Source organism: Phyllopteryx taeniolatus, chromosome 9, assembly GCF_024500385.1.
Source record: "Phyllopteryx taeniolatus isolate TA_2022b chromosome 9, UOR_Ptae_1.2, whole genome shotgun sequence".
NCBI lineage: Eukaryota > Metazoa > Chordata > Actinopteri > Syngnathiformes > Syngnathidae > Phyllopteryx > Phyllopteryx taeniolatus.
This window is the reverse complement of record NC_084510.1, coordinates 29,737,825-29,763,080: the sequence shown is the minus strand read 5'-3', so window position 1 is coordinate 29,763,080 and position 25,256 is coordinate 29,737,825. Positions and strand designations below refer to the sequence as shown.

At 45.2% G+C, this 25,256-nt stretch overlaps 3 protein-coding genes across 6 annotated transcripts; 2 read left to right on the top strand and 1 right to left on the bottom strand.

Moving 5' to 3' along the window:
- Positions 1–21: 21 nt before the first annotated feature.
- On the bottom strand, positions 22–20,176 carry rnf207a (ring finger protein 207a). Of its 4 annotated transcripts, none has more exons than XM_061785287.1 (18): positions 19,380–20,176; positions 17,729–17,919; positions 13,170–13,302; positions 12,951–13,095; positions 11,834–11,915; positions 11,647–11,722; positions 11,061–11,186; positions 10,553–10,599; positions 9,263–9,335; positions 9,014–9,082; positions 8,848–8,916; positions 8,357–8,463; positions 6,236–6,413; positions 5,139–5,324; positions 5,005–5,056; positions 4,178–4,295; positions 3,492–3,587; positions 22–149 (listed from the first exon to the last, which is right to left on the bottom strand). In XM_061785287.1, the coding sequence occupies exons 2-18, from the start codon at positions 17,917–17,919 to the stop codon at positions 89–91; spliced, it is 1,809 nt and encodes a 602-aa protein (XP_061641271.1). In that variant the 5' UTR covers positions 19,380–20,176; the 3' UTR covers positions 22–88. The 4 variants fall into 4 exon arrangements, with proteins under 4 accessions (XP_061641271.1, XP_061641270.1, XP_061641268.1 ...); XM_061785286.1 differs by lacking the exon at positions 19,380–20,176 and adding an exon at positions 19,183–19,292; XM_061785284.1 differs by lacking the exon at positions 19,380–20,176 and adding an exon at positions 19,064–19,286.
- On the top strand, positions 13,725–16,022 carry zpr1 (ZPR1 zinc finger). The gene has a single exon (XM_061785289.1). The coding sequence runs from the start codon at positions 13,902–13,904 to the stop codon at positions 15,234–15,236; it is 1,335 nt and encodes a 444-aa protein (XP_061641273.1). The 5' UTR covers positions 13,725–13,901; the 3' UTR covers positions 15,237–16,022.
- Positions 20,012–24,467, top strand: rpl22 (ribosomal protein L22). The gene is made up of 4 exons (XM_061785290.1): positions 20,012–20,135; positions 20,459–20,572; positions 21,440–21,564; positions 23,930–24,467. The coding sequence occupies exons 1-4, from the start codon at positions 20,124–20,126 to the stop codon at positions 24,069–24,071; spliced, it is 393 nt and encodes a 130-aa protein (XP_061641274.1). The 5' UTR covers positions 20,012–20,123; the 3' UTR covers positions 24,072–24,467.
- The last annotated feature ends 789 nt before the right edge of the window (positions 24,468–25,256 follow it).

Below are 25,256 nucleotides of genomic sequence, written 5' to 3'. Positions count from 1 at the left end.
CCTCCCCCACCCCCCTACCACCGCCCCCTTTGCTCGAAGAATGTCACGTACACCATGTGTCGTATCTCCAGGTCAGTGGGCGGTGGTTTCACGAGATCACGAGCGGGTGGTTGCTCTTGTCTTGTTCTGTGACGCATGTCTGCTTGTTGCTGTGTAACACAAGAAGAAGTGGTCTGACACGATCAAAAAAAACATTTGAAAAGCCCATAAAACAAAGATGCATTTTGTTGGAATAAAAAGTGATGGTTAAAAACAACAAAGTTTAACAAAGCAATAATGTCATACTATATTTCAACAAGTGCATTTCATAAAAATTGAAATTTGTTCTGGAAAAGATGCCTTTTATTCTCTGAAAAAACAGAACGACATTGTGAAAAAATACTCCTTTTGAAATTTACCTCTGTTATAATACCTTTTTGTCTACCCCCCCCCCCCCCCCCCCCCCCCTTTACTAATGCATTGATGCCATATTTTATGGGAAGTCAAAATCATAGCAGAGCTTTTAATTGGCCCAAAGCTTAGGTAAGGAGAAGTAATTGGTTTATTATGTTTGTAATGTTTATTATGTTTTAAAGGTGTGCCGGTCCCCATATGTAAGCATGCGCTTTTTTCTTTTTTTTTTTTTTAATATAGTACAACATAATGATTTATTGCAATTTAGTTTCCTGACTCTCTTCCACTCTGGAGTTGCCCACGGTGAGAGGCGCCGAGCAGGTGTGGGTATACTTATTGCCCCCCGGCTCGGCGCCTGTACGTTGGGGTTCACCCCGGTGGACGAGAGGGTAGCCTCCCTCCGCCTTCGGGTGGGGGGACGGGTCCTGACTGTTGTTTGTGCCTATGCACCAAACAGCAGTTCAGAGTACCCACCCTTTTTGGAGTCCTTGGAGGGGGTGCTGGAGAGCGCTCCCGCTGGGGACTCCATTGTTCTGTTGGGGGACTTCAATGCTCACGTGGGCAATGACAGTGAGACCTGGAAGGGCGCGATTGGGAGGAACGGCCCCCCCGATCAGAACCCGAGCGGTGTTCTGTTATTGGACTTCTGTGCTCGTCACGGATTGTCCATAACGAACACCATGTTCAAGCATAAGGGTGTCCACACGTGCACTTGGCACCAGGACACCCTAGGTCGCAGTTCGATGATCGACTTTGTGGTCGTGTCATCGGACTTGCGGCCGCATGTCTCGGACACTCGGGTGAAGAGAGGGGCGGAACTGTCAACTGATCACCACCTGGTGGTGAGTTGGGCTCCGATGGTGGGGGAAGATGCCGGTCCGACGTGGCAGGCCCAAACGTATTGTGAGGGTCTGCTGGGAACGTCTGGCAGAATCCCCTGTCAGAAGGAGTTTCAACTCCCACCTCTGACAGAACTTTGCTCATGTTCCGGGGGAGGCGGGGGACATCGAGTCCGAGTGGACCATGTTCCGCGCCTCCATTGCTGAGGCGGCCGACCGGAGCTGTGGCCGTAAGGTGGTCGGTGCCTGTCGTGGCGGCAATCCCCGAACCCGTTGGTGGACACCAACGGTGAGGGATGCCGTCAAGCTGAAGAAGGAGTCCTATCGGGCCTTTTTGGCCTGTGGGACTCCTGAGGCAGCTGATGGGTACCGGCTGACCAAGCGGAATGCAGCTCTGGTGGTCGCTGAAGCAAAAACCCGGGCATGGGAGGAGTTCGGTGAGGCCATGGAGAAAGACTTCCGGACGGCTTCGAGGAAATTCTGGTCCACCATCCGACGTCTCAGGAGAGGAAAGCAGTGCACCACCAACACTGTGTATAGTGGGGATGGGGCGCTCGACTCGGGACGTTGTGAGTCGGTGGGGAGAATACTTCGAAGACCTCCTCAATTCCACCGACACGCCTTCCCATGGAGAAGCAGAGTGTGGGTTCTCTGAGGCGGGCTCTCCTATCTCTGGGTTTGAGGTCACCGAGGTAGTTAAAAAGCTCCTCGGTGGCAGGGCCCTGGGGGTGGATGAGATTCGCCCGGAGTTCCTAAAGGCTCTGGATGTTGTGGGGCTGTCCTGGTTGACACGCCTCTGCAACATCGCGTGGACATCGGGGACAGTGCCTCTGGATTGGCAGACTGGGGTGGTGGTCCCCCTTTTTAAGAAGGGGGACCGCAGGGTGTGTTCCAACTACAGGGGGATCACACTGCTCAGCCTCCCTGGTAAGGTCTATTCAGGGGTGCTGGAGAGGAGGGTCCGTCGGGAAGTCGAATCTCAGATTCAGGAGGAGCAGTGTGGTTTTCGTCCTGGCCGTGGAACAGTGGACCAGCTCTACACCCTCGGCAGGGTCCTCGAGGGTGCATGGGAGTTCGCCCAACCAGTCTACATGTGTTTTGTTGACTTGGAGAAGGCGTTCGACCGTGTCCCTCGGGGGTATGGGGTACCGAACCCCCTGATACGGGCTGTTCGGTCCCTGTACGACCGGAGTCAGAGTTTGGTCCGCATTTCCGGCAGTAAGTCGGACTCGTTGGACTCCGCCAAGGCTGCCCTTTGTCGCCGATTGTGTTCAGAACTTTTATGGACAGAATTTCTAGGCACAGCCGAGGCGTAGAGGGGGTCCGGTTTGGTGGCCTCAGTATTGCATCTCTGCTTTTTGCAGATGATGTGGTTCTGTTGGCTTCATCAAGCCGTGACCTCCAACTCTCATTGGAGCAGTTCGCAGCCGAGTGTGAAGCGGCTGGGATGAGAATCAGCACCTCCAAATCTGAGACCATGGTCCGCAGTCGGAAAAGGGTGGCGTGTCCTCTCGAGGTCGGGGATGTGATCCTGCTCCGAGCGGAGGAGTACAAGTATCTTGGGGTCTTGTTCACGAGTGAGGGAAGAATGGAACGGGAGATCGACAGGCGGATCGGTGCAGCGTCTGCAGTGATGCGGACTTTGTATCGGTCCGTTGTGGTAAAGAAAGAGCTAAGCCGAAAGGCGAAGCTCTCAATTTACCGGTCGATCTTCGTTCCTACCCTCACCTATGGTCATGAGCTGTGGGTCGTGACCGAAAGAACAAGATCCCGGATACGAGCGGCCGAAATGAGTTTCCTCCGCAGGGTGTCCGGGCTCTCCCTTAGAGATAGGGTGAGAAGCTCGGTCATCCGGGAGGATCTCAGAGTAGAGCCGCTGCTCCTCCGCATTGAGAGGAGCCAGATGAGGTGGCTGGGGCATCTGATTCGGATGCCTCCCGGACGCCTCCCTGGTGAGGTGTTCCGGGCACGTCCCACCGGGAGGAGACCCCGGGGACGACCCAGGACACGCTGGAGAGACTACATCCTTCGGCTGGCCTGGGAACGCCTCGGGATCCCCCCGGAAGAGCTGGATGAAGTGGCTGGGGAGAGGGAAGTCTGGGCGTCCCTGCTGAAGCTACTGCCCCCGCGACCCTGACCCGGATAAGCGGTAGAGAATGGATGGATGGATGGAGTTTCCTGAGCCCGAAGCTATGTTCCCAGGGTCCCGGAGACCCCATTTTGAGAAGCAGTCCTGTGTGTAATGGGGCTTGTGCGTACCTGTCTTGACTCTCCGCTGCTACTGTTGCGGCGTCTTTGTAAATCTTCAACATGGTTTCGGTGCGGTCATCGCGGCACTCTTTGGGCTCCTGCAGCCTACAAAATATTGACATTCATCAGTTTTCCCTCTAGTTGTTTAGCTATGTAGCTTTGACAACGCATGTGGGGGAAATACAGACCAACAGGTAAAAAAAATGTCCTTAAGTGTGACATCAGATAGCGACAGTATCGGGTGTATCGCTACGTCCCGATGTTTTTGGGTCATTGCTCTTCCACTTATGGCCTGTAGGTGTCACTTGCGCTCATTTCCAACTAATCAAGAAACAGACATTTCTGTGGACTCCGAAGGTTAATGCTGAACTACACTTGACACTCATAACATTTGCATGTCCTAAAATCTAATTTAAATCTGACTGTTTTGTTTTTTTTTCAATTTGAAATTTTCATGAACACATCGAGACCATTTTTTTTTCCTATACATGACGGTAGCGCAACATTTAATTTACAAAAGCTGACGAGGAAGCTGGACATGTAGAGACAAGGAAATCAACTGATGCTTTATCCCCTTAAGGAAGTCAATATTTTCCAAGTATATGCATGGAAGGAAAACATTTAAAAAGCGGCGGAACATATGAAATGTGTTAAGTCGGAAAAGGCAATTTAACATGGCAGCACAATACAAGCACCTGGGTTCCAGTCTCTGTTTGACCTTGGCGATGGACAGGATGTAGGGGCTGATCTGCCTGGCGATGGTGGTCAGGTAGGAGTTCTCCTGCTTCAGCTGCATCAGATCGTGAAGCTGGGCTGCAAGGGTCCAAACGTAACAAATAAAGCGCCGCAAACCGACAGCCGTATTTGGAGCATTTCTTTGCGATCAAAGTCAGTCGAAGGCCCGATCGTCAGGTGTGTCTAAAAGGGGATCCCAGCAGCGCTGTGGTGTGTGTTCAGTGTTTCTCAACCTTTATTGAAGCAAGGCAGTATAATACACGCAAACGACAAACCTTTGTCTGAAGAACGTCTGCGATGCCGAAACACCATAGACGGGTTAACAAAAGTGGCGTCGACGTTGCCGTGTTATAACCCTTTAAGCTTTTACAACACAAACGCTGCGGCAGCACAGGTAGACAGACAATATAACCATAGTCACAAGCATATACAGTATTCTTCATCCTCTGCGCATAATGACTAATATTACTGAAGCTTACTCAATAAACAGTTGTGACCGTCTTCTTCATGTATATACGTATGCATGTATATTGTCTTTTACAATTTAGATTCTATTGTATTATAATTTTTCTTTTTTTTTTTTTTTTGAAGAGTGCTACTTATCAAAAAACCCAAACCTAACCCTCAGCCACGTTCATTAAATAAGGGGATAGAATGGATTGTTGGCATTTCCATTCATTTCAATTGGGGAAAGATGATTTAAGAAGTTGCAAGCATGGTCACCGAATGAATTCATAAAGCGAGGTACCGCTGTACATCGAATAAAAAATTGTCAGCAAAGACAAACCTTCATAGATCTCCTGCTCATTGGTGACCCTCTGAAAGGTCTCGTCCCAGATCTGTGAGGGACAAAAACCGTGAAGGCGATTGTCACAAACATCTCCATTTCAAAAGTCCCAAAAGATGGAGACATGGACGGACCTCTTCAAACATGGTCCTCATGGTCTCCACCGTGGTGTGCTGGGACGCGATCTGGCTGTCGATGTGCAGCGAGCGGTCCAGGATCTCGCCCATCTGGGCCGTGTTGATGATGGAGTGGTGCTTGGTCAGGTCCCTGTGCAGCTCCTGGACCTGGTCCTTCAGGTTCTGGATTTCTGTCTGCAGAGTCTGGCGAGTCGACAAGAGCATTTTGCAAAAGGTGGCAGGAAAGACGAACTGTGTGATTTTAACAATAGACAAGAAATTGAACTCGCTGCAACAAATTAAAAAAAAAAAAGCAAAGAATTTCAAGTGCATGTAATGTAATATGTTAACAAATGAATGAATTTACAATACATTTGAATTGCATTATTTATAAGTAATTATAATTAAATGTAATAATTATATAATATATTCTTATTTTTAACTATTATTTAGTCATTATATATCTATAATACTATAGTGTAGTAGTATTATAGTATAGTTTATTTTAATAGTTACATAATAATATAATTCTCATTTTTAGTTGTATTATTCATATCAATTAGGTATTAAAAGAAAATTCTAAACTAACCAATTATGTAATTAGAAAATGAAATATGAAATTTGAAATAGTTCATTTTAATAAAATACGTTTTCATTTTTTACTTATTATTATTTATAATTCATGTTTTACTTTTTTTTTTTACAAATTTCATAAGAAAATACAATTTAAAATCAAGTTCAACTGTATGTAATATAATTTTTAATAATAAAATTATAATGTAGTCTTATTTTCTTATGTTATTTATAACTGATGTGATTATAATTAACTCATTATTTTTTAAAGTAAGTTCAAAGAGTATCAATGAATATTTATATTGCATTATTTACAATGCATGAATTAACTAATTATTTAATTGCATAAATGAAATTTAAAAAGAAAAACAACAACAACACAAACAACTAGATGAATTAAACAGGCTTTTTGCAATTTCTCTCTCTTTCCTCATCGGTGAGTCGTTTACCTTTATTTTATCTCACCGGTCATTCCACCATGTCGCTCTCCACCCGTGGGACAGTGGCGAGCGTTCAAACGTCCTACGGCGCGGCGTACCCACCCTGTAGGAGTTCTCGTAGTTGTTGCAGTGCTTGGTGAAGGGCGTCTCCCGCCCCTCGGCCAGCAGGACCTTGGTGCAGATGTTGCGGTGAGACGTGGACCTCCGGCCGAACACGGAGCCGAGCGGCATCTCACTGAGAGACAGGGAGCGGCAAGACATGGAGAGAGGCGACTGCAGCCTGAGGTGAGGTGAGGTGGGGAAAATACCACGGCCGACTTTTACCATTTTACAGCAACGCAACACACGCAAGCCTCGCTGGACACCTCATTAGGTACACTAATGAGCTCCTCGGCTAAAACCTCTGAAAGACTCGACTGGACTTGGACTTGAACGTTTCCTACCCCTGCCGCTCACTGCGCTGTGTTGCATAAAAGCCAAAGAAAAAGCTAACATCCATGTATAACAAGTGTAAAAAGAAACAATCAATCAATCCACCGTTGAAAACAGGTGACGACACGCAGGGTCGCTTACGGCACTTCGTGTAATTGCGTTAAAAACAAGCCAAAGGGAAAGATAAACATAAACACGTTCATCCTTTGATGCAACAGCAGATTTGTATGGCTTTAAATGTCATTCAAAAAAATAAGTTCCACTGTAACTAACCAATTAATGGATATTGGTCTGCATTCGCGGGGGATATGGACTGAGCAAAAATTGGATTGTGACGAAGACTCTCCGTAACGACCCAGGTTAAAGTTTACTCCTCCCCCAACATACGAATCTTGTCTCTCTAGATGCATCACTGCAACGTACTTCCTTGACACCAATTCCTATATAGACAGGGCTTTGGTGACATCTTGTGGCATCTTAGGGCATATCAGAAAGAGCTAAAAAAAAAAAAAAAAAACGTCAATCACTGTCTCTGCAGGAAAAACAAAAAAAAACAAAAAGGTGAATAGGTGAATTTGTGAATATGTGAGAGGATTACTGTATATCATCGGAGGAGTCTCCATCTGCTAATGTGGTAGCGCTACTTCACCACTTTTGGCGAGAGAAAATAAATCATGAATTGTGTCCAAATCTCATCAAGAGCCGCAACACTAGACAGGCAATCACCACTGCATCCAAACGTCCAGAGCGCAGAGCGGCAAAATAACTCACGCGGCTTTATCGATCGGTCCGTCAAGGATGCTCCAAGACGAAAGGCCGCGATGAAGAAACGGACCCGCACTCCCCGACGCGCCGGCACCGATCTGCCGTCCGCCGCTTTTAAGAAACACTTTGCCCGCCCAGTGACATCGAGCGGCCTGGAGCAAAACCGCCGCCGCGTGCCAACTGGCAGATTAATTCCGGCGGGTTCTGTGAAATTATGATAAAAATAGTGCTGGCCCATCCCCGGCCTGAGTGGTGAACGCTGTGATGTAATTGCACGTGGAGGAGCACACCAAGTTTCAGGAAGACTTGATTGTTTTCATTGGATTTTTCTTGTATGAACTGTATGACATTTGCGATTTTGTATTTGAACTCTTTGAGAATCCTTTCTGTCGTGGTGCGAAGTAACAAAGTACAACTATTGTGCCAGGCTAAAACCCGCCAATTTAGGGCTTTCCAAATTGAACTTGTGTTTCATGTTCATTGATACATTTCATCAGACATTTATATTTTTTGTCACATTAGTTTTCTGTATGTTAAAGTACACTTATTCTCTATAAAATGTATGTTTTTTTATTATTACTATATTTGGGTGTCTGGAAGGGATTAAATGTTTAATTGAATGATTTCCGATGGGAAATATCGCTTTGTTTTTGGTATACTCTGGTTTAATAATCAGATTTTTGGGAACGGATTAACCCGTGACAACCAAGGTTCCAATCTATCTATATGTATTATTATTATGAGTTACCATTCCAATTGTGTTGTATGCTTGTGTAAAAGGTCAATTGGGGTCAAACCGCGCCCGTACTGCTTTAAAAGCATCCACTTCTCGTGTGATTCTTCACATACGGAGAACTCGTTGTGAGCGCACCTGCTGGTCATCGCTCGCTGTAATTGCAAACCATTTGGGGATTTCAAGTCGGGATGCTTTGCAAAGTGCCAAACGTCCCTCCCGCCTCGCTGGTTTTCCCGGAACGACGGCGACTCGACCGCGACGACGCGGGCGATACGCGGAAATGATCTCACCTCGTGGCGACGCTGGAGGAGCCGGTGACGGAAGGGGCGCAGCGCTGGCCGATCAGCAGCAGGGGCTCCAGACAGCGGGCGAACTCGCTGCGGTAGTCTGTGTTGATCTGGTGGGAGGGCGGAGGGGACGCCGTTAGCCGGAACCTCCACATTCCAATTCGGAACATTTGTAAACTCAGGGAAGTTGGTCCACAAACGCAAGTATATTGAAATGAAAACAGTGAAATACAACTGAACGGCGATTCTTTTCCCATGAGAGGACACCCACGTACCGTTAGTCGTAGCTGTACGACACTTTGAAAATCACTGATCTAAAGGACTAAACCAAATTCAAGTTTTAAGATAGCATATTTCAATTGGAAGCCGAGGTTAGTGTTTCAAATTCAAGTTTCAAGCCAGGGTTAAGGTTTCAAGTTAGCCGACGTTAGGAACGCTTGCACACATCGCTGAACAGTCTCTTCGTGAAGCGTTCAGGGCAAACGGGCGCTCACTTTGCTGCTCTGAACTGGTCTGAGGCGATGGGGGAGCTTCACGATGCGTTTCAGCCGCTCCATCAGTTGCTGCGGAAGCAAAGAAACATCTTCGTCCAGATGGACTCGGTCCGTTTGAAGACGGGCCACAATAGCGAGGCAATATTGATTGATGTCGCACACTCACGTATCCCATGTCCAAAAACTCAAACATGTTTGCCGAGCTGAGGAAGGCCGAGCAGGTGACCAGATGAACCTGCAAACGCAAAAAGAAGCGCAAGTTACACACCTGAGCAAGCCTTTTGTTTTAAAGATACTTCTTTCGTGGCTCTTTGTTACGAGAACAAGACCAGCTTTGGTTTGTTTGCAGTCCAACGATTAGGGTTAGGGTTTCAAGGCTGGGTTAGGGTCTCAAATTAGGGTGCGTGTCCGCTACCTGGAGCGTAGGCAAGAGCGTGGTCAGGTGGGAGAGCTGCTCCTTTAGCGCTTTCTCCTTCTCCTCGTGCTGGCTGCAAACACACGCAACACGCACATACGATAGTGATTCGTTAGCGAGTATTCGGTTGTTGTGATGGTTGTTCCCTACTTTTCAAGATGCATTGTGGGATACATGAAGGACTACAAAATGGCGAACTCACTATCTAAAGCACAATAGTGTGTAGTGGGAGTGAGTGATTCCGAGCACAGCCTCATAATTTCCACCAGCTAATCTGCGAGCGCTCTCGTGTAGCAGACACGCAAATTCCGACTCAAATAGCCTTCCTGGAAGCGGGCGTCGGGCTGGCCCGCTTCCAGGCAGCGGCAATAAACACCGCCGCAGGCCACGAGCCGATCATTTTCCTCGCCACCCTAAATGGTGAAAACGCTGAATAACAACATTGATCGGCCATTACAATCAAGCAGGCCGTCTATGGTGACTAATGACGGCAACAGATTTGGTGACATTAAATCAAATGCTTATTATTTATTCATATTCTATTGAAAGGAGACTTTTATAATAGCAGTTGCAGAGAGAGAACATTTCGTCGGTATGCCTGCACAGTCCAATGAAACACTTTGTGACCTTTACTGCTTAGTTTTGAGCCACTTCCGAAAAAGAAACAAAAATTGGGGGGAATTTTAATAATTTAGCAAACGTTTTTAAAAAATATTTGGTAATACTAATGTATATACTAATGATCCGTCTACATGTGGTCTGTTATTTATTATTATTATTTTTTTTACAAATTATTAACCAATCTATAGGCTCCAGCACGCCCGCGACCCTCGTGAGGAGAAGCGGCTCAGAAAATGGATGGATGGATGGATGGATGGATAACCAATCTTAAGTGTTGAAAATAGCTTGAGAGCAAATCTATGAACCATCTTGGACATTTTGACTGTCATGAGAAGTGATGTAACTTATTTTAATCGAACTTTTATGTGCAGCAAATTGAATCATTACTAAAGTACTTTTTTTTTTTTTTTTTACCCCCATACATTTAAGCACAGCGTTAATGTTTAAACAGTGTATAATGTTACACGAATTTACTATTGGGAATAAAATCTTTGTTTACTTTTTTTATACATAGGCTTAATGTTGGTCATGATGATGGCATTTGGGGAGCTGAATATTTCTGTGGGTGGTACGTGGTGTAAAAAGTTTGCAAAAATGCTGATGTAGTGTCTTCTGCTTTGGACAAATGACATTTGCATAAAAAAGTGCACAATGTGTGTTCAGTTGTACCTCTGAGCAGTTTTCAGCAGAATCTTCTTTCTCTCAGCCAGTTTTTCCTGTCAGATGAGAATAACGTGAGGGAAATGGAATAAATTGTCAGGGGAAAAAAAAATCCATATTCTGCTGCCTGACAATTTTGGGAATTTTTTGGTCTCACAGTCAGATCCACAGTGACCTCCAGCGGCCACACAGTGTAATTGGTGTTGTGTGGATTACCAAGAATGTTGCAGTAATTTGCATTTTTGGCTTTATGTTTATCACTGCACTTTTACTCTTTAGCACTCAGCTTTAGCATCTGCATGTAAAATAAATATTGTATCGGTCATATTGTACAGAGGGGTCGTTTTTTTCCATGGCATAGTGAGTTTTAGTTGTGGCTCCATAGTTAGCATCACTTTAAGTGTCAAGACTTTAGCATTTGCTTGGAGGGGGTGGATTTATTAAAATTGCTATACTTTTGTGAGGTATACGGCGGTCACTTTTTAGGTGTTGAATGTTTTGTTTAAACTTCGGCTACCTGCAGACTGTTGAAGAGAGAGCAGATGGCGCTCTCCTCCTCCTCTACATTCAGACACACTTCTCCGATCATGGACCTCAGCAGGAAGATGGCCTCTCGGGTGGACGTCTGCAGCTCCTTCACCACCTGCATTTTTTTGCGGTCAGCATTATAAGAGGCTTTCAAACCATTAGGCACAGCTCCTGTGGCGGGAGCTACAAATCTACTGAAGGCGATTTGTAGTATTTCATTTTTCTGGCAACGTTTTACTTTTACTCCTAACATGCGAAAACAGATATCTGTATTTTCTTCTCTTTAAATGTCAAAATAGGATGACGACAAAAAAAACACTGCAGTTGAGATCTTTGTTGATACAATAGTATCAAGACATTTTTACGAGTATGTAGTGAGTACCAGTAGTGGTATCGGTGCATCCTTAAAATGTATTATTACTCTTATACTTCAGGATATTTCAGTCTGCACATTTTACCCAAGTTAAGGAGATTCATTTTTATACAGAGGTTTCTGTACTGCTGCTTGAGTACAGAGTGTGAGTACTTTTGCCACCTGTGCCCAGCTGTCAGTGCCGCCTCTCTCGTTCTCTTACCAGCACAGCCTGGTCCAACATCTCACATCCTTGCATGTAGGCCGTCTCAATGTCGATGCAGTGAGTGCGACTCTCCCTGTGGAGCGCGCGCACACACACACACACACACACACACACGGCAGATGATGTCACAATGAGAACACTGTTGCGTGGTCAAATTGGTTTTGTGCGGCGCGCGTTCACTCACACTTGCATGTCTCTGAAGCACTTGATGCAAAGCATGGACTTGTTCTCGGTGGAGAAGAGGATGTAGGGCTCCTCGTGCAGAACTGACAACACGCACAATAAACATGTTCACTAAGTTTCAACTCAAGAGTTTAAAATGATTTTTGAAACCTCATATGATTTACATGGTCTTATTTGGCACTGATTTTGAAATGTCACCAGTTATTGTCTAAAAGCAAGAATTCCATTGGTTTTGAATGATACCTGATCACCGTGCAATTAAAGAAACCAATACTGTACAAAAAAAAACAAACAAACAAAAAAAAACGATACCTCACGATGGCTGCCTTTTCTGGAAAAGTTAAATGTATTTATCCATCCATTTTCCTTCCCGTTTATCCTCACATGGCTCGCCGATCCCAGCTATCTGCGGGCAAGAGGCGGGGCACACCCTGAACTGGTCGCCAGCCAATCGCAGAGCACATAGAAACAAACAACCATTCGCACTCACATTCACACCTACGGGCAATTTATAGTCTTCAGTCAACCTACCACGCATGTGTTTGGGATGTGGGAGGAAACCGGAGCGCCCGGAGAAAGCCCACGCAGCTACGGGGAGAACATAAATGTTTTTCCATTTAAAAAAAAGTGATTTTTTTTTTTCATTAATAGCTTGTAGCATATTATTTTTTAAAAATGATTTTAAAAGTCGTAAGACTGTTTTTTAAAATTATTTTTTCGTATTTGTTGCATTTTTTTTTTTTTTTTACAATATTTAGAAAAATAAATGTGTGACAATTTTGCTCTAAATGTCATTGACTTAAAAAAATAGTAAAAAGTGAGATGTCTGCTAATGTTCAACTTTTAAAAAATGTTTGAAATGTGTGATACCTTTAAAAATTTATTAATACAATACACAGCGGGCCAATAAAAAAATACAAAAAAACAGTGGGCTGCAAATGGCTCCCGGGTCGGACTGTGGACACCCATGGAAAAGACTGTTAGGATTAAATTAATACGATTTCATAAAACAAAAATAAGAGTTTCGGTCGCACTGTAAATGTAGGTCAGGGCTTGTGGTGGCGGCCGACCACCGCCTGACTCAACAAGATGGCCGAGGTTTTCAAAGCGCCACTCACCGCACTTCCTGTGCTTGGCTTTGCTGCGCTTGGCCAGCGAGACGATGTCGTGGTGGGCGAACATTCGGGCCTTGTGCGTGAGCTCCCTGCAGGCGCAGCACAGCGGCTGGTTACACGTGTTGCAGTAGAACATCACACCTGTGTCCTAAACAGAAAGAAAAGTTTGGGGCCAGGGTTCGTGAATCAGAACTTTTTGGTTGTGATGTTGTCAGTTTGAACCTTTTTGTTGCTCTCTTGGTCACAGTTGGCGCACTGCACAATCTCCTCGGCGTCTGCGTTGTTGTCCACCAGGAACTTGAGCAGACGGTCTTCTGGCGGGAGGCCGTTGTTCCCCTTGATGATGGACGGGTATCTGCAAGAAGCAAGGAAGTAGCAACCGTGTGCTTACAAGTAATAAACGCATCCTTCCCATTTCTATGGACTTTGTCCTCGTTCGGATGGCGGCTGAGCTTGGAGCATATCCCATCTTACTTTTGGCGAGAGAAGCGGGAGACCACTGGTCGCCAGCTAAATTCAGGGCCCATATAGACAACCAATGGACAATTGTAAGTCTTCCTAACATGCATAAATGTGTGTCAATTACTATTACTGCTACAACAACTAATACAAATAATAATATAGGGGAAATAAAGTGAAGATTATGGTGAAAAGAAAAAAACCCAAAAAAAACAAAGCATTTCTACGTTCAGAAACGTTCCATCACAAATGTAGGGCAAAGCAAATATCTGTTGCAGTACTCTACAAAGTCTGCAGGGGGAAGCAAAAGCGTTCACCACTCGCCCGAAGCCGAAGAAGACAATGCGGAAGAAGCCGTAACCAACCGTATGGACGACGTCACAGCTAGCATGTGCTGAGTCTGACTGTGTGCTTTCTAAAACCTTCTCCCCGGTCGCCGCCGAACGACATCGAAACATTTAAGCCAGCGAGAAACACTATTATCGAGTCGACGAGATGTCTGTCATTTCCCAGGAACACGTTCGCGGGGGGAGCGTCTTTAAAGACCTGAGCGCCGACGACGAAGACTGGCAGCCCACCGAGATCGAGAGCTTGTGCATGAACTGCTACCAGAACGGTATGACACGTTTGCTCCTCACCAAAGTCCCTTTCTTCAAAGAAATCATCGTCAGCTCGTTCAGTTGCGACCAGTGCAGCTGGTCCAACACGGAGATCCAGTCCGCGGGGCGCATTCAAGAGCAAGGCGTGTGCTACACGCTCAAAGTCACGAGTAAGCGCGACTTGAACCGCGAGGTGGTCAAAATGGACAGCGCGACCACCAGGATACCGGAGCTCGATTTTGAGATCCCTCCCTTCACACAGAAAGGCGCCTTAACCACCGTTGAGGGCCTTCTGGACCGAGCCGTGGCCGGGCTGGAGCAAGACCAAGCGGCCAGGCAGGAGGCCGACCCCGAGGTGGCTGGCAAAATCCACACCTTCCTCCAGAAGCTGAAGACGTTAAAAGACGTGGAGGAGGCGTTCACCGTGGTGATCGAGGATCCGTCCGGCAACAGTTTTGTGGAGAACCCGTCCGCCCCGCTGAAGGACGAGGCTCTGACGGTGTCCTGGTTCCGCCGCAGCGTCCGGCAGGAGAAGCAGCTGGGCCTGCGGGCCGACGACGAGCCTGACGACGAGCCGCCGCCCGGCGACGACCTGGACACCATGAGGAGCGAGGTGCTGGTCTTCAACACCAACTGCCCCGAGTGCAACGTGCCGGCCTTCACCAACATGAAGCTGGTGCAGATCCCGCACTTCAAGGAGGCCATCATCATGGCCACCAACTGCGACGCCTGCGGCCACCGCACCAACGAGGTCAAGTCGGGCGGCGCCACCGAGGAGAAGGGCACCAGGATCGCCCTGCGCATCACCGCCGCGTCCGACATGACACGGGACCTGCTCAAGTCGGAGACGTGCTCCGTCTCCATCCCCGAGCTGGACTTCGAGCTGGGCATGGCGGCGCTGTGCGGCAAGTTCACCACCGTGGAGGGCCTCCTGACGGATGTCAAGGACCTGGTGGTGGCCAAAAACCCCTTTGTGTGCGGGGACAGCTGCGACTCGGACCGCGCGCAGAAGCTGCAGGAGTTCGGCGAGAAGATCGACGGCATCATCGCGGGGCAGACGCAGGCCCACCTGGTCCTGGACGATCCGGCCGGGAACAGCTACCTGGAGAACGTGTACGCGCCCGAGGCCGACCCGGAGATGACGGTGGAGACGTACACGCGCACGTTTGAGCAGAACGAAGAGCTCGGGCTGAACGACATGAAGACGGAAGGCTACCAGGAAGACAAGTGAAAAGGAGAAGCGCCTCCAAAATGTCTAAAAACAAGATTTAACTCCTGACGAGGGTTGTTTTATCGTTTTTGGACTTGTTGAGTTGAGTGCTGCTTAGGACATTTTAATCACGGCCATACGACGATCTAGCTTGGATCCAAGTATGGACAGTCGGCTGATCAACATTTGAAATATTACTAGTGTGTTGAATTGTCCATGTACAGGTACACTTTATCGTCACTAGTTAAGACAATTCAGCTCACTAGTAGAATGACTACGTTAGCAGTGAGGCAAAACTGCACTCGTTGACAACTGCATGCGACTCTTTCAATTTCTACTCGCGAACATCAAGCATTTCACTAGTAATACTAGCAGCATTATCTAGTGCGCAGTTTTGCCCCGCTAATTACATATGGGCGGATATGGAATCAACGCTCAAACGGCTTTCTATAAGGATAATTCATTGGATAAGGAAGATGGGATTTTGGTTGCAGGGCGCTCCAGTAATTGTCTCAATTTAGATTTTTCCAAACGTCAGAAATAATTTAACAGAGCAGCACTCAATGAAACACTGAACTGGATATTTTCTTAACGTTATTATGCCATATTTTATTTGGACAATGCCCTATTTGCCGTCATATGATTTTTGGGGGACCTTGTATGTTTAATGTGAGGTGGTATGTCCAATTAAAACTGCAGAAGTATGTTGCACATGTATCATATGTTTAAAAAAATACAATAAAAAATCTGTCGACAGAAGCGCAAAAATGATTTGGAAATAAAGTTGTCATGATGTCAACAATTGGATTATGGATCATCTCTGTTTTAGCAAATACAAACAAATACAAAATGTAAAAATTGGATTGACATTTATTATAGTTTGCAGTGGTGTACAATTCATAATACAAATGCAAAACTACAAACGAGTATATTCAATTAAGACGTCTCTTGACTGCCAGTTACAGCTTGGCATTATTTTTGTAAAGGCAGGAGGGGAAAAAGTAGTTGTTAAAAATAAAAATAAATCATCCATTGGTACACTTAAAAGTGACGCTTTTGGTAATATTAGTTTTTATTTCTCCCCAGATGATAATATGTCTCACAATAACTTATAAGTGTGCCTATATAATAATTGAGATTGTTAGCATAAATGCCTTTTTTATTTTATTATTATTATTATTTTTTTTTTTATATAAACGTGACAAAAAGCATCTCCATTCAAACTGCTTATTCCCATGACCTGGATGACTTGAGAATCTCCATAGACGTAAAGGCAGTATTAGCAGTATTTTCAGATAGCATATTTTGTTGTCCTAATTGCATTGTTACCCATGTCATATTTGAACATTTTAGGAAAGCAATAATAATAAAACAAATTCTCACATCATACTCAGCTGTTTCTAATATTTGAATCCTCTTGCGTGGCTAAATGAGGTGAGCAAATCTCTTCAGTGTCAAATGAAAAGTGTGCATAATCACTTTGGATCTCAGATGTACCAAATCAAGCACTTTTTACTTTTGAGTACATTTTGCCATTGTCTTTGATTTATCGGCAAATTCATCATCACCCTTTTCATCGTTCGATTTCCTCGCCCACACTCGAGACTGTCCAATCACTGGCGACCCCTGTGCGGGTCGCGCACAGCGTGAACCCACAGGTGGTGTTAAAATTAGCGCCACAGGGCTGAAGGTCGGCGTAAGACCGCGTGTTACTCCTTGATCGGGATGAAATGGATTGGTATCATGTGACCGCCTTTGATTTGCTCTAAGCTGCTGACTATGCTGCCAAATGCCACCACGCTTTGTTTGCTGTGTGACCGGCAGGGCTAAATCTGAGTGGGAAGACCCCCCCGTCTCCCCCGACACCTCAAACCCGGCAGGCGGCAGCTGTTCCAGCCACTCCGGCTCGACAGAACCAAGCGGGCGCGCGGAAAACCAAAACACAGAGCCGACGCTTGCCAAGAGCCGCGGGATTGTTCTCCAATTGTGCAAATGCTCCTCAACCTTCTTGTGGAGCCAAGAGGAAGACGGGAGAGGGGTGGGAGGTCGGTTTCACGCTTGGCTCAGGTTGCATCGTTTGTTGTCAAATGTCATCACAAGTACGAATACTGTAAATCAACAATCAGCCCTTGACCTTTGACCTCTGGCTGTTAACACTGGTTTTGTGAGACCTGAAGGTGGAATCCTTCAAGTTAATGTTCATCACCACACAGATGCTATTCCTTGGCCTGTCTTTGACATTTTGCATCGCATGTTAGCATTAAGCTAAGTGATGTGGCAAAATTCCCACCGTTACCACCATATTCCTTGATTTAACACACACTGATTAATTTAGAATCCATTTTAGCACACACACGGGTCGTGTTTGGCTCACCTCTCGGAGACATCCAATAATCGTCATAATCGTGTAAGAATTGTCAGAGACATTACATCATCTGGCCTTTGCCGACTTTGAAAAGCTCAAATCTGACCTAATTATCAGCTTCCTCCCGAGTTTTCCTTCGATCTCTTACCCGCAGAGGGGGCAGCTGAGTCGGCTGTCGTTGGTCCGGCCCAGCAGGCAGCGGGCGCAGAAGATGTGGTAGCAGTCCAGCAGACACGGCGACTGGTACTGCTCGTGGCACAGGTGGCACACCAGGGGGTGCACGTTTGCGCAGTCCACGTTACACAGGTTGTCCAAATTGCTGAGGATTCCTCCGGCCATCTGAAACGAGGACCGACGACGAGTAAGCGAGGTTTTTTTCCCCCCCCTCCCTTAACAGGGGCATATTATGGGAAATTGACTTTTTGTTTGTATACAAATAGTTGGGTGTCTGGAGTGCCTACCCAGACATCAAGTGCGAAATTAACGAACCAAGTCAATCTTTTGCGGTCTGCCTAATTCTGAAAATGGTGTCTGTGGGTGAGCCCTTCTGAATTTCGCCCGAGTGTGTTGTCACAATTCGGCTCATTTACATAACAACCGACCTCACACCACATTTCTCTGCCCGTGACTTGGAAGCTGGCCTGGGCTTAAATCCGGAGCCTCTTTCAAGCCACATTCGAACTACACTGCATGAAAGACTGTCATGTCAACGCCAAGAGGTAAGCAGAGCTGCAGTGAGAAAGACACTTCTGTACTGTAGATGTTAAATCATTTTGGGACCAATTTTGTGAATTTGAATAATTGATGATGATCTCTAATGGCACTCTAATGGGTTCATCACTGGGCTAGTACATGAGCTAGCTGCGCTAGGCTCTAGCTACTTACCACCCTAAATGTGATAAACGGTATAGAAAATGAAGGGAGTGATAGAAGTGTAGTGTATGAAGTGCTGCCTCCACAAGTGAAAATTATTGTCATTACATTAAGTAAGGTTTTATTTATAGAGCACTTTTACAAATGCGCAGTTACAAATCGTTTGACAAACACAAACAAATGCACAAGTAAGACAGATTAAAGGTTAAAATAGACAAATATGTGGACAAAGTAGTCAAGGATGCAAAAAGGTGTTCGTTTTTTCCACACTCTGGGCTTTACTTCCGCAAGAAGAAGCCGCTCGTCGAGTCGCAAAACCCGAGCGCTGCAACTGGTTGTCATGGTAACAAAAAACTGAGTGGGCAAATTTCAGCGAATACGCAGGGGTTTACTGTACTCGATTGGATCCAGCTCACCCATGACCATAGAGAAGATAAGCACTATAGAAAATGGATGGATGTCTCCTTCAAAGGTCACTCACATCATTCGCGCAAACAGGAACAAACTGAAACATGTTTCATAGAGTCACAACTAGCTGGTGGCTAGCCTGTAGCGGGAATCAAATAACTCCCACAGGGATTAAAATAAACTACAGGAGCTGTGCTCTTACCTTGACATGTGATCGGCGCCCGCAGCGTGAGAAAATCCCCAGATGACACAAAATAAAACTACCTCCGACAAAACAAGGCCAGAGTGTCCACTGAGAGCAAGAGAGAGCCGCTGTCTTACCTTTCAGCGGCGCTGTCAGCCTGCCCCCAGCCGGAATGACAACAATGTTTCAATAGTAGGCCCTCGGGCAGCCTTTGCCAGGCAGCTGACGGCACACACCTCATGCCGCCACCCCCCTGCCAACACCCCCCCTCCCCCCACGTGTTGCCAAAGTGCAACATGGAAAAGCAGTTCTTCAAGTGACAACTAGGACTCACCCCCGAGGTCCTGATGAAGGTATGAAAATGGCATCTGAAGAGCAACACGTTCGGGCCGAAACACAATGGAGTCTAGTCGGCCAACACAAGTCCTACTAGCAGGAAAAGAAATAAAAAGTTAACCCTGGTATATTCACGGTTCTACATATTTTAATAGTGATAAACTTCACTCTCGTTTTTAATTTTCTTTTAGAAGTAAATACCAAACAGTTAAATGTAAAAGTGTTCATTTTACTAATATAGATTTTTTTTAAATACATTTTAATACTGTTTTTATAACGAATCAATTAACCAATTTATTAATGAATGAATATTAAAAAGGAATACAAACATGTTAATAAAGAAATTTTAGGAAACAAAGGGGAAAATAAATGCAACACATATTACTAGAAAGATTGTAATAATATACTGCTATGAGTGATGGGGATTTACGTTAGCTTCAGGCTTTTTTCCTCCAAATGAATATCTCTTAATACTATTTCAAGACTCTTAATTGATCAACAGTAGTGTGGACTTGCTTAAATGGACGACATATAGCTAGATAATAAAGTCCAACAGTCATGAATGTATCGAGCACAAACTAGCAAATAAGCTAACGTGCTAACCACGGCGCTATCTTGACAATATTATCGTTCTAATTCATGACTTAATCGAGTGCGGAGCCATCGATGCGAGATCGATGTCTCGGCCAGGTATTAGACGTCCTGCGCTGCGTCTCCTTCCTTTTCGCTGAACGTGTCAACCATGGCGCCGATTGTGAGTAGTTCGGCGACCAAACTAAACACCCCACACACGGAATTATGATACGTTTCCTCCCCGGGAGGGTTTAACAATGTAGCAATGTGTTACGAACGTCCGTCGGGGGAGTTTCGACGCTCCTCGCCGTCTTAGTGTCGCAACGCTTGTCGTAAATGTTATTGCTAACGTTAGCTTAGCCACAGCTACACGCAGACAGAAAGCGAAGTGTAATTTATGTAGCATCGGTGATTAATAACGAAAAACGGTTCACATAGCTCTCGTTTATTTATTTTTTTGTCAGTTGTGTGAATGTAACACGTAGTCGTGTTGTGTCTCGTCAGAAGAAACACGCGGTGGTCAAAAAGCCGAGTGGCAAGAGGAAGAAGCAGATTTTAAAGTTCACGCTGGACTGCACGCACCCGGTGGAGGATGGCATCATGGACGCCGCCAACTTCGTGAGTAGATCGTGAGGGCATCGTCGTGTGACAGCTGCCAGTCACGGGTAGCGGGATTGGCATCCTGGGGTCTCCATCAGTTTGGAATGCCCAACGGAGAAAATGATTGGATCATGTTCAGCGAACATCAAAGGATTTGCTTTCTTCTTTGGCTTTTTGTAACACTAAAAACTGCAAATCAAACTCCGATCAGTCGCCATGGTGGAAGTCCAGATTGGAAGGATGAACTCGTCTTAAAACGGAACGAATAGTAGACTGACTTTTGTTGTTTTTTTCCCCCGTTCATTTCTTTCCGTATGACTGCAATCAGTTATTATTACCCATGTTCTAAATTTCGCAACCTCCTTAAATTTGCTAAAATGAGGGCTCAAAATTTGACAGGGTGCAGAGAAACTTTGAATGCATTGGCCAAGACGCAACGACATGGCCGTCATTAAATACAGTCCTCGCGCAGTTCGAACATCTCTCAGTACACCGGGTTTACACGTAGCCTTATATTCCGTTTCGAATCGGGTTAGAAGCCCAAACCGGATTAAAATGCTCCGTATAAATGTCTGTCGGAGTAAACAGGCTGAAACCAAGTGGAATTTCATTCGATTCATTCGCTGAGCCAGATTACTGATACTTAATAGTGCTGTTACATCTTGCAGGTGTAATGAAATTATTATTTTTTTTTAATGTTATTCATTATCGTTGAAAAAACAACCTTTTCTTGAACATGACACATTTCACTCAAGTATAACACCTCTTTGAATAACACCTTGACGTTTTGACTTCCAGCGGCACGTTTTGTTTTTCTTTAGTTCTAGCGACACATTTCACGTCCTGTGCGCATCATTTCCTGTGTCATCGTCCTCCCCCCAATAGGAGCGATTCCTACAGGAGCGCATCAAAGTCAACGGCAAAGCGGGAAGCCTCGGCGGCGGCGTGGTGTCCATCGAGAGGAGCAAGAGTAAAATTGCGGTCAACTCTGAAGTTCCCTTTTCCAAGAGGTACGCTCGTGTTTGTCTAAGAAATGTGAAATGTTGGTACTGAAAGTCACCACTGGGGGTCCTCCTCGGTTTACGACGGTCGCGACTGCTCAAATGGGGCCCGATAATCAGTATGCGTGTACTCTGCTTTAGATGACATATACACTGGGTGCGGAAAGTATTCAGACTCCCTTAAATGTTTCATCCATCCATCCATTTTCTGAGCCGCTTCTCCTCAGTAGGGTCGCGGGCGTCCTGGAGCCTATCCCAGCTGTCATCGGGCAGGAGGCTGGGTACACCCTGAACTGGTTGCCAGCCAATCGCAGGGCACATACAAACAAACAACCATTCGCACTCACAGTCACAACTATGGGCAATTTAGAGTCTCCAATTAATGCATGTTTTTGGGATGTGGGAGGAAACCGGAGTGCCCGGAGAAAACCCACGCAGGCACGGGGAGAACATGCAAACTCCACACAGGCGGGACCGGGGATTGAACCCGGGTCCTCAGAACTGTGAGGCTGACGCTCTAACCAAGTCGACCACCGTGCCGCTTAAATGTTTCACTCTTTTTTTATTTTTTATTTTGCAGCCATTCGCTAAAATAATTTGAGTTCATTTTTTTCCTTATTAAATGTACGTACAGCACCCCATATAGACAGAACAAAATTTAATTGTTGAAATTTTTGCTGATTAAGTAAAAAAAAAAATAATAATCTGAACTATGACACAGCTGTAAGTATTCAGACCCTCTGCTCAGTATTTAGTCGAAGTACCCTTTTGAGCTAATACAGCCATGAGTCTTTTTGGGAATGATGCAAGTATTTCACACCTGGATATGGGCATCATCTGCCATTCCTCCTTGCAGATCCTCTCCAGGTTGGATGGTGAACGTTGGTGGGTAGCCATTTTCAGGTCTCCCCAGAGATGCTCAATTGGGTTTAAGTCAGAGCTCTGGCTGGGCCATTCAAAAACAGTCACGGAGTTGTTCTGAAGCCACTCCTTTGGTATTTTAGCTGTGTGCTTCGGGTCATTGTCTTTTTTGAAGGTGAACCTTCGGCCCAGTCTGAGGTTCTGAGCACTCTGGAGAAGGTTTTCGTCCCTGTACTTAGCCACGTTCACCTTTTCTTCGATTGCAACCGGTCTCCCTGTCCCTGCAGCTGAAAAACACCCGCACAGCATGATGCTGCCACCACCATGCTTCACTATTGGGACTGTATTGGACAGGTGATGAGCAGTGCCTGGTTTTCGCCGCACATGCCACTTAGAATTAAGGCCAACAATTTCTATCTTGGTCTCATCAGACCAGAGAATCTTATTTCTCACCATCTTGGAGTCCTTCAGGTGTTCTTTAGCAAACTCCATGCGGGCTTTAATGTGTCTCGCACTGAGGAGAGGCTTCCGTCGGGCCATTCTGCCATAAAGCCCCGACTGGTGGAGGTCTGCAGTGATGGTTGACTTTCTAGTACTTTCTCCCATCTCCCGACTGCATCTCTGTAGCTCAGCCACAGTGATCTTTGGGTTCTAATTTACCTCCCTCACCAAGACTCTTCTCCCCCGATTGGTCAGTTTGGCCGGACGGCCAGCTCTAGGAAGGGTTCCGGTCGTCCCAAATGTCTTCCATTTAAGGATTATGGAGGTCACTGTGCTCTTAGGAACCTTAAGTGCGGCATAATTTTTTTTTGGACCCTTGGCCAGATCTGTGCCTTGCCACAATTCCGTCTCTGAGCTCTTCAGGCAGTTCCTTTGACCTCATGATTCTCATTTGTGCTGACATGCACTGTGAGCTGTAAGGTCTTATATAGACAGGGGTGTGGCTTTCCTAATCAAGTCCAATCAGTATAATCAAACACAGCTGGACTGAAGATGTAGAACCATCTCAAGGATGATCAGAAGAAATGGACAGCACCCGAGTTAAATATGTGAGTGTCAAAGCAAAGGGTCTGAATACTTATGGCTATGTGATATTTCAGTTTTGCTTTTTCAATAAATCTGCAAAAATGTCAACAATTGCGTTTCTTTTCTGTCAATATGGGCTGCTGTGTGTACATTAATGAGGAAAATAAATGAACTGAAATGATTTTAGCAAATGGCTGCAATATAACAGAGTGAAACATTTAAGAGGGTATGAATCCTTTTCGTACCCACTGTACTAATGACATCCTGAAATTTCGCCCCAATGTCCTCCAACTTGTCAGTAGCGTACAGTCTTTGTGTGTGACCCACACCCGCCACTAGAGGGCGACACATGCAGCCGTGTACGATTTTTAGCCCTGTCACTGTCACCAAACTGCAACTCGAGCAGGTTCTTGAATCTGTAAATGTGTTTTCTTTTTTCTTATCTCTTACTACTATGCCATGTCACCAATGGGTGTCCTCTTCTCAGGTACCTCAAGTATTTGACCAAGAAGTACCTGAAGAAGAACAACCTGCGGGACTGGCTGCGAGTGGTGGCCAACACCAAGGAGAGCTACGAGCTGCGCTACTTCCAGATCAACCAGGACGATGAGGAGGAAGAGGAAGACTAAAGCCGACGCCACGTTCAATAAAACGCCAGAAAAGACGGAAGCGTAAACATGGCTTTTGTTTTAATTTCACTCTGGGAACACATCTGGAAGCTTCCAAATACAGCCGGAAAGTAATAGTCTGAAGTGGTGTACTGCATTATCATATTTCCATATTTAGGTTATGTAATCTACCCCAAAGGGGCAGAATATTAGAGACAGCTATCTAGGATGTGAATCAGCTGGACAAACTACAACCACAATAATGAACACGTCGAGTTAATACGTCAAGACTGAAGTTGATCATTTTTTTTTTTTATTTAAAGAACGATCAGGAGGGGGAGGGGGAAACATGTTCAAATAGTAAAATAAATTAGAATGCACTCCTTGGAAAATACATTAAAACAATTGATTGCCATGTTTCAGTGTTGTTTTTTTAAAATGTTATTTAATTTTCAAACAAATCATATTTCAAAATATTTTTACAAGAAAAGTGATCATTAAAATACTATCTATATAATGACTTTTTTTTAACCCATGATTTAAAAAAATATTTTTGCATGTACAGTAATATAGTAATTCCACTGATAACACTCCTCAAAAATTACAAAAAGACTATATTCGTGATGTAAAAAAAAATATATAATTAGCCCGATTAAAAACAATTTCACAATATTTTTACACATGCACATAAACTAATGCCCTTAAAAATGTTTTTTACATTTACAAGTAACTAGAAACGTTTCATCTTTTTTTCATGTTCACATGGAAGTAATAGTGGGAACTGTATGTCCTCCTTTAAATGGTTGCAACAGTTAAAACTAATAGCACTTTTCACATCAATATTTTTACCTTGACTGATAAAAAAGCTGTTCAAAACATTTTCCAAGTGGCAATGAATATGACAAGGCTCAAAAGACAAACAAAACCTTTTTGGGGGCTACATTTAAAATGAACTTTATGGGCTATTTGTGTGTTTGTCCATGATTAAAAGCGACATTTAAATCTTGAAAACAATTGTTAAATGAAGTGCTGTGTGTGTGTTTGTGTGCGCATGGGGCATCCCTGTTGAGGCTGCGGTAACCATGGCAACCAGGCAGCTTGCCTCCTTGGCCTGTGTTCACTTAGGCTGCATTTAGAAAACTTACAATAATAAAAAATGACCTATCAGGCATATATTAGCATCCATATATGGTTGCAGACTGGTCG

Bases quoted from the DNA above. Each gene is read 5' to 3' on its own strand.
- zpr1 (XM_061785289.1), top strand. From the start codon at position 13,902: ATGTCTGTCATTTCCCAGGAACACGTTCGCGGGGGGAGCGTCTTTAAA.
- rnf207a (XM_061785287.1), bottom strand. From the start codon at position 17,919: ATGGCCGGAGGAATCCTCAGCAATTTGGACAACCTGTGTAACGTGGAC. The intron at 5,325-6,235 runs GTGGGTACGCCG...TCGACTCGCCAG, and splicing joins ACTACGAGAACTCCTACAGG to ACTCTGCAGACAGAAATCCA. The intron at 3,588-4,177 runs GTGCTTGTATTG...AATATTTTGTAG, and splicing joins AAACAGAGACTGGAACCCAG to GCTGCAGGAGCCCAAAGAGT.
- rpl22 (XM_061785290.1), top strand. The intron at 20,573-21,439 runs GTGAGTAGATCG...TCCCCCCAATAG, and splicing joins TCATGGACGCCGCCAACTTC to GAGCGATTCCTACAGGAGCG. The intron at 21,565-23,929 runs GTACGCTCGTGT...TCCTCTTCTCAG, and splicing joins GAAGTTCCCTTTTCCAAGAG to GTACCTCAAGTATTTGACCA.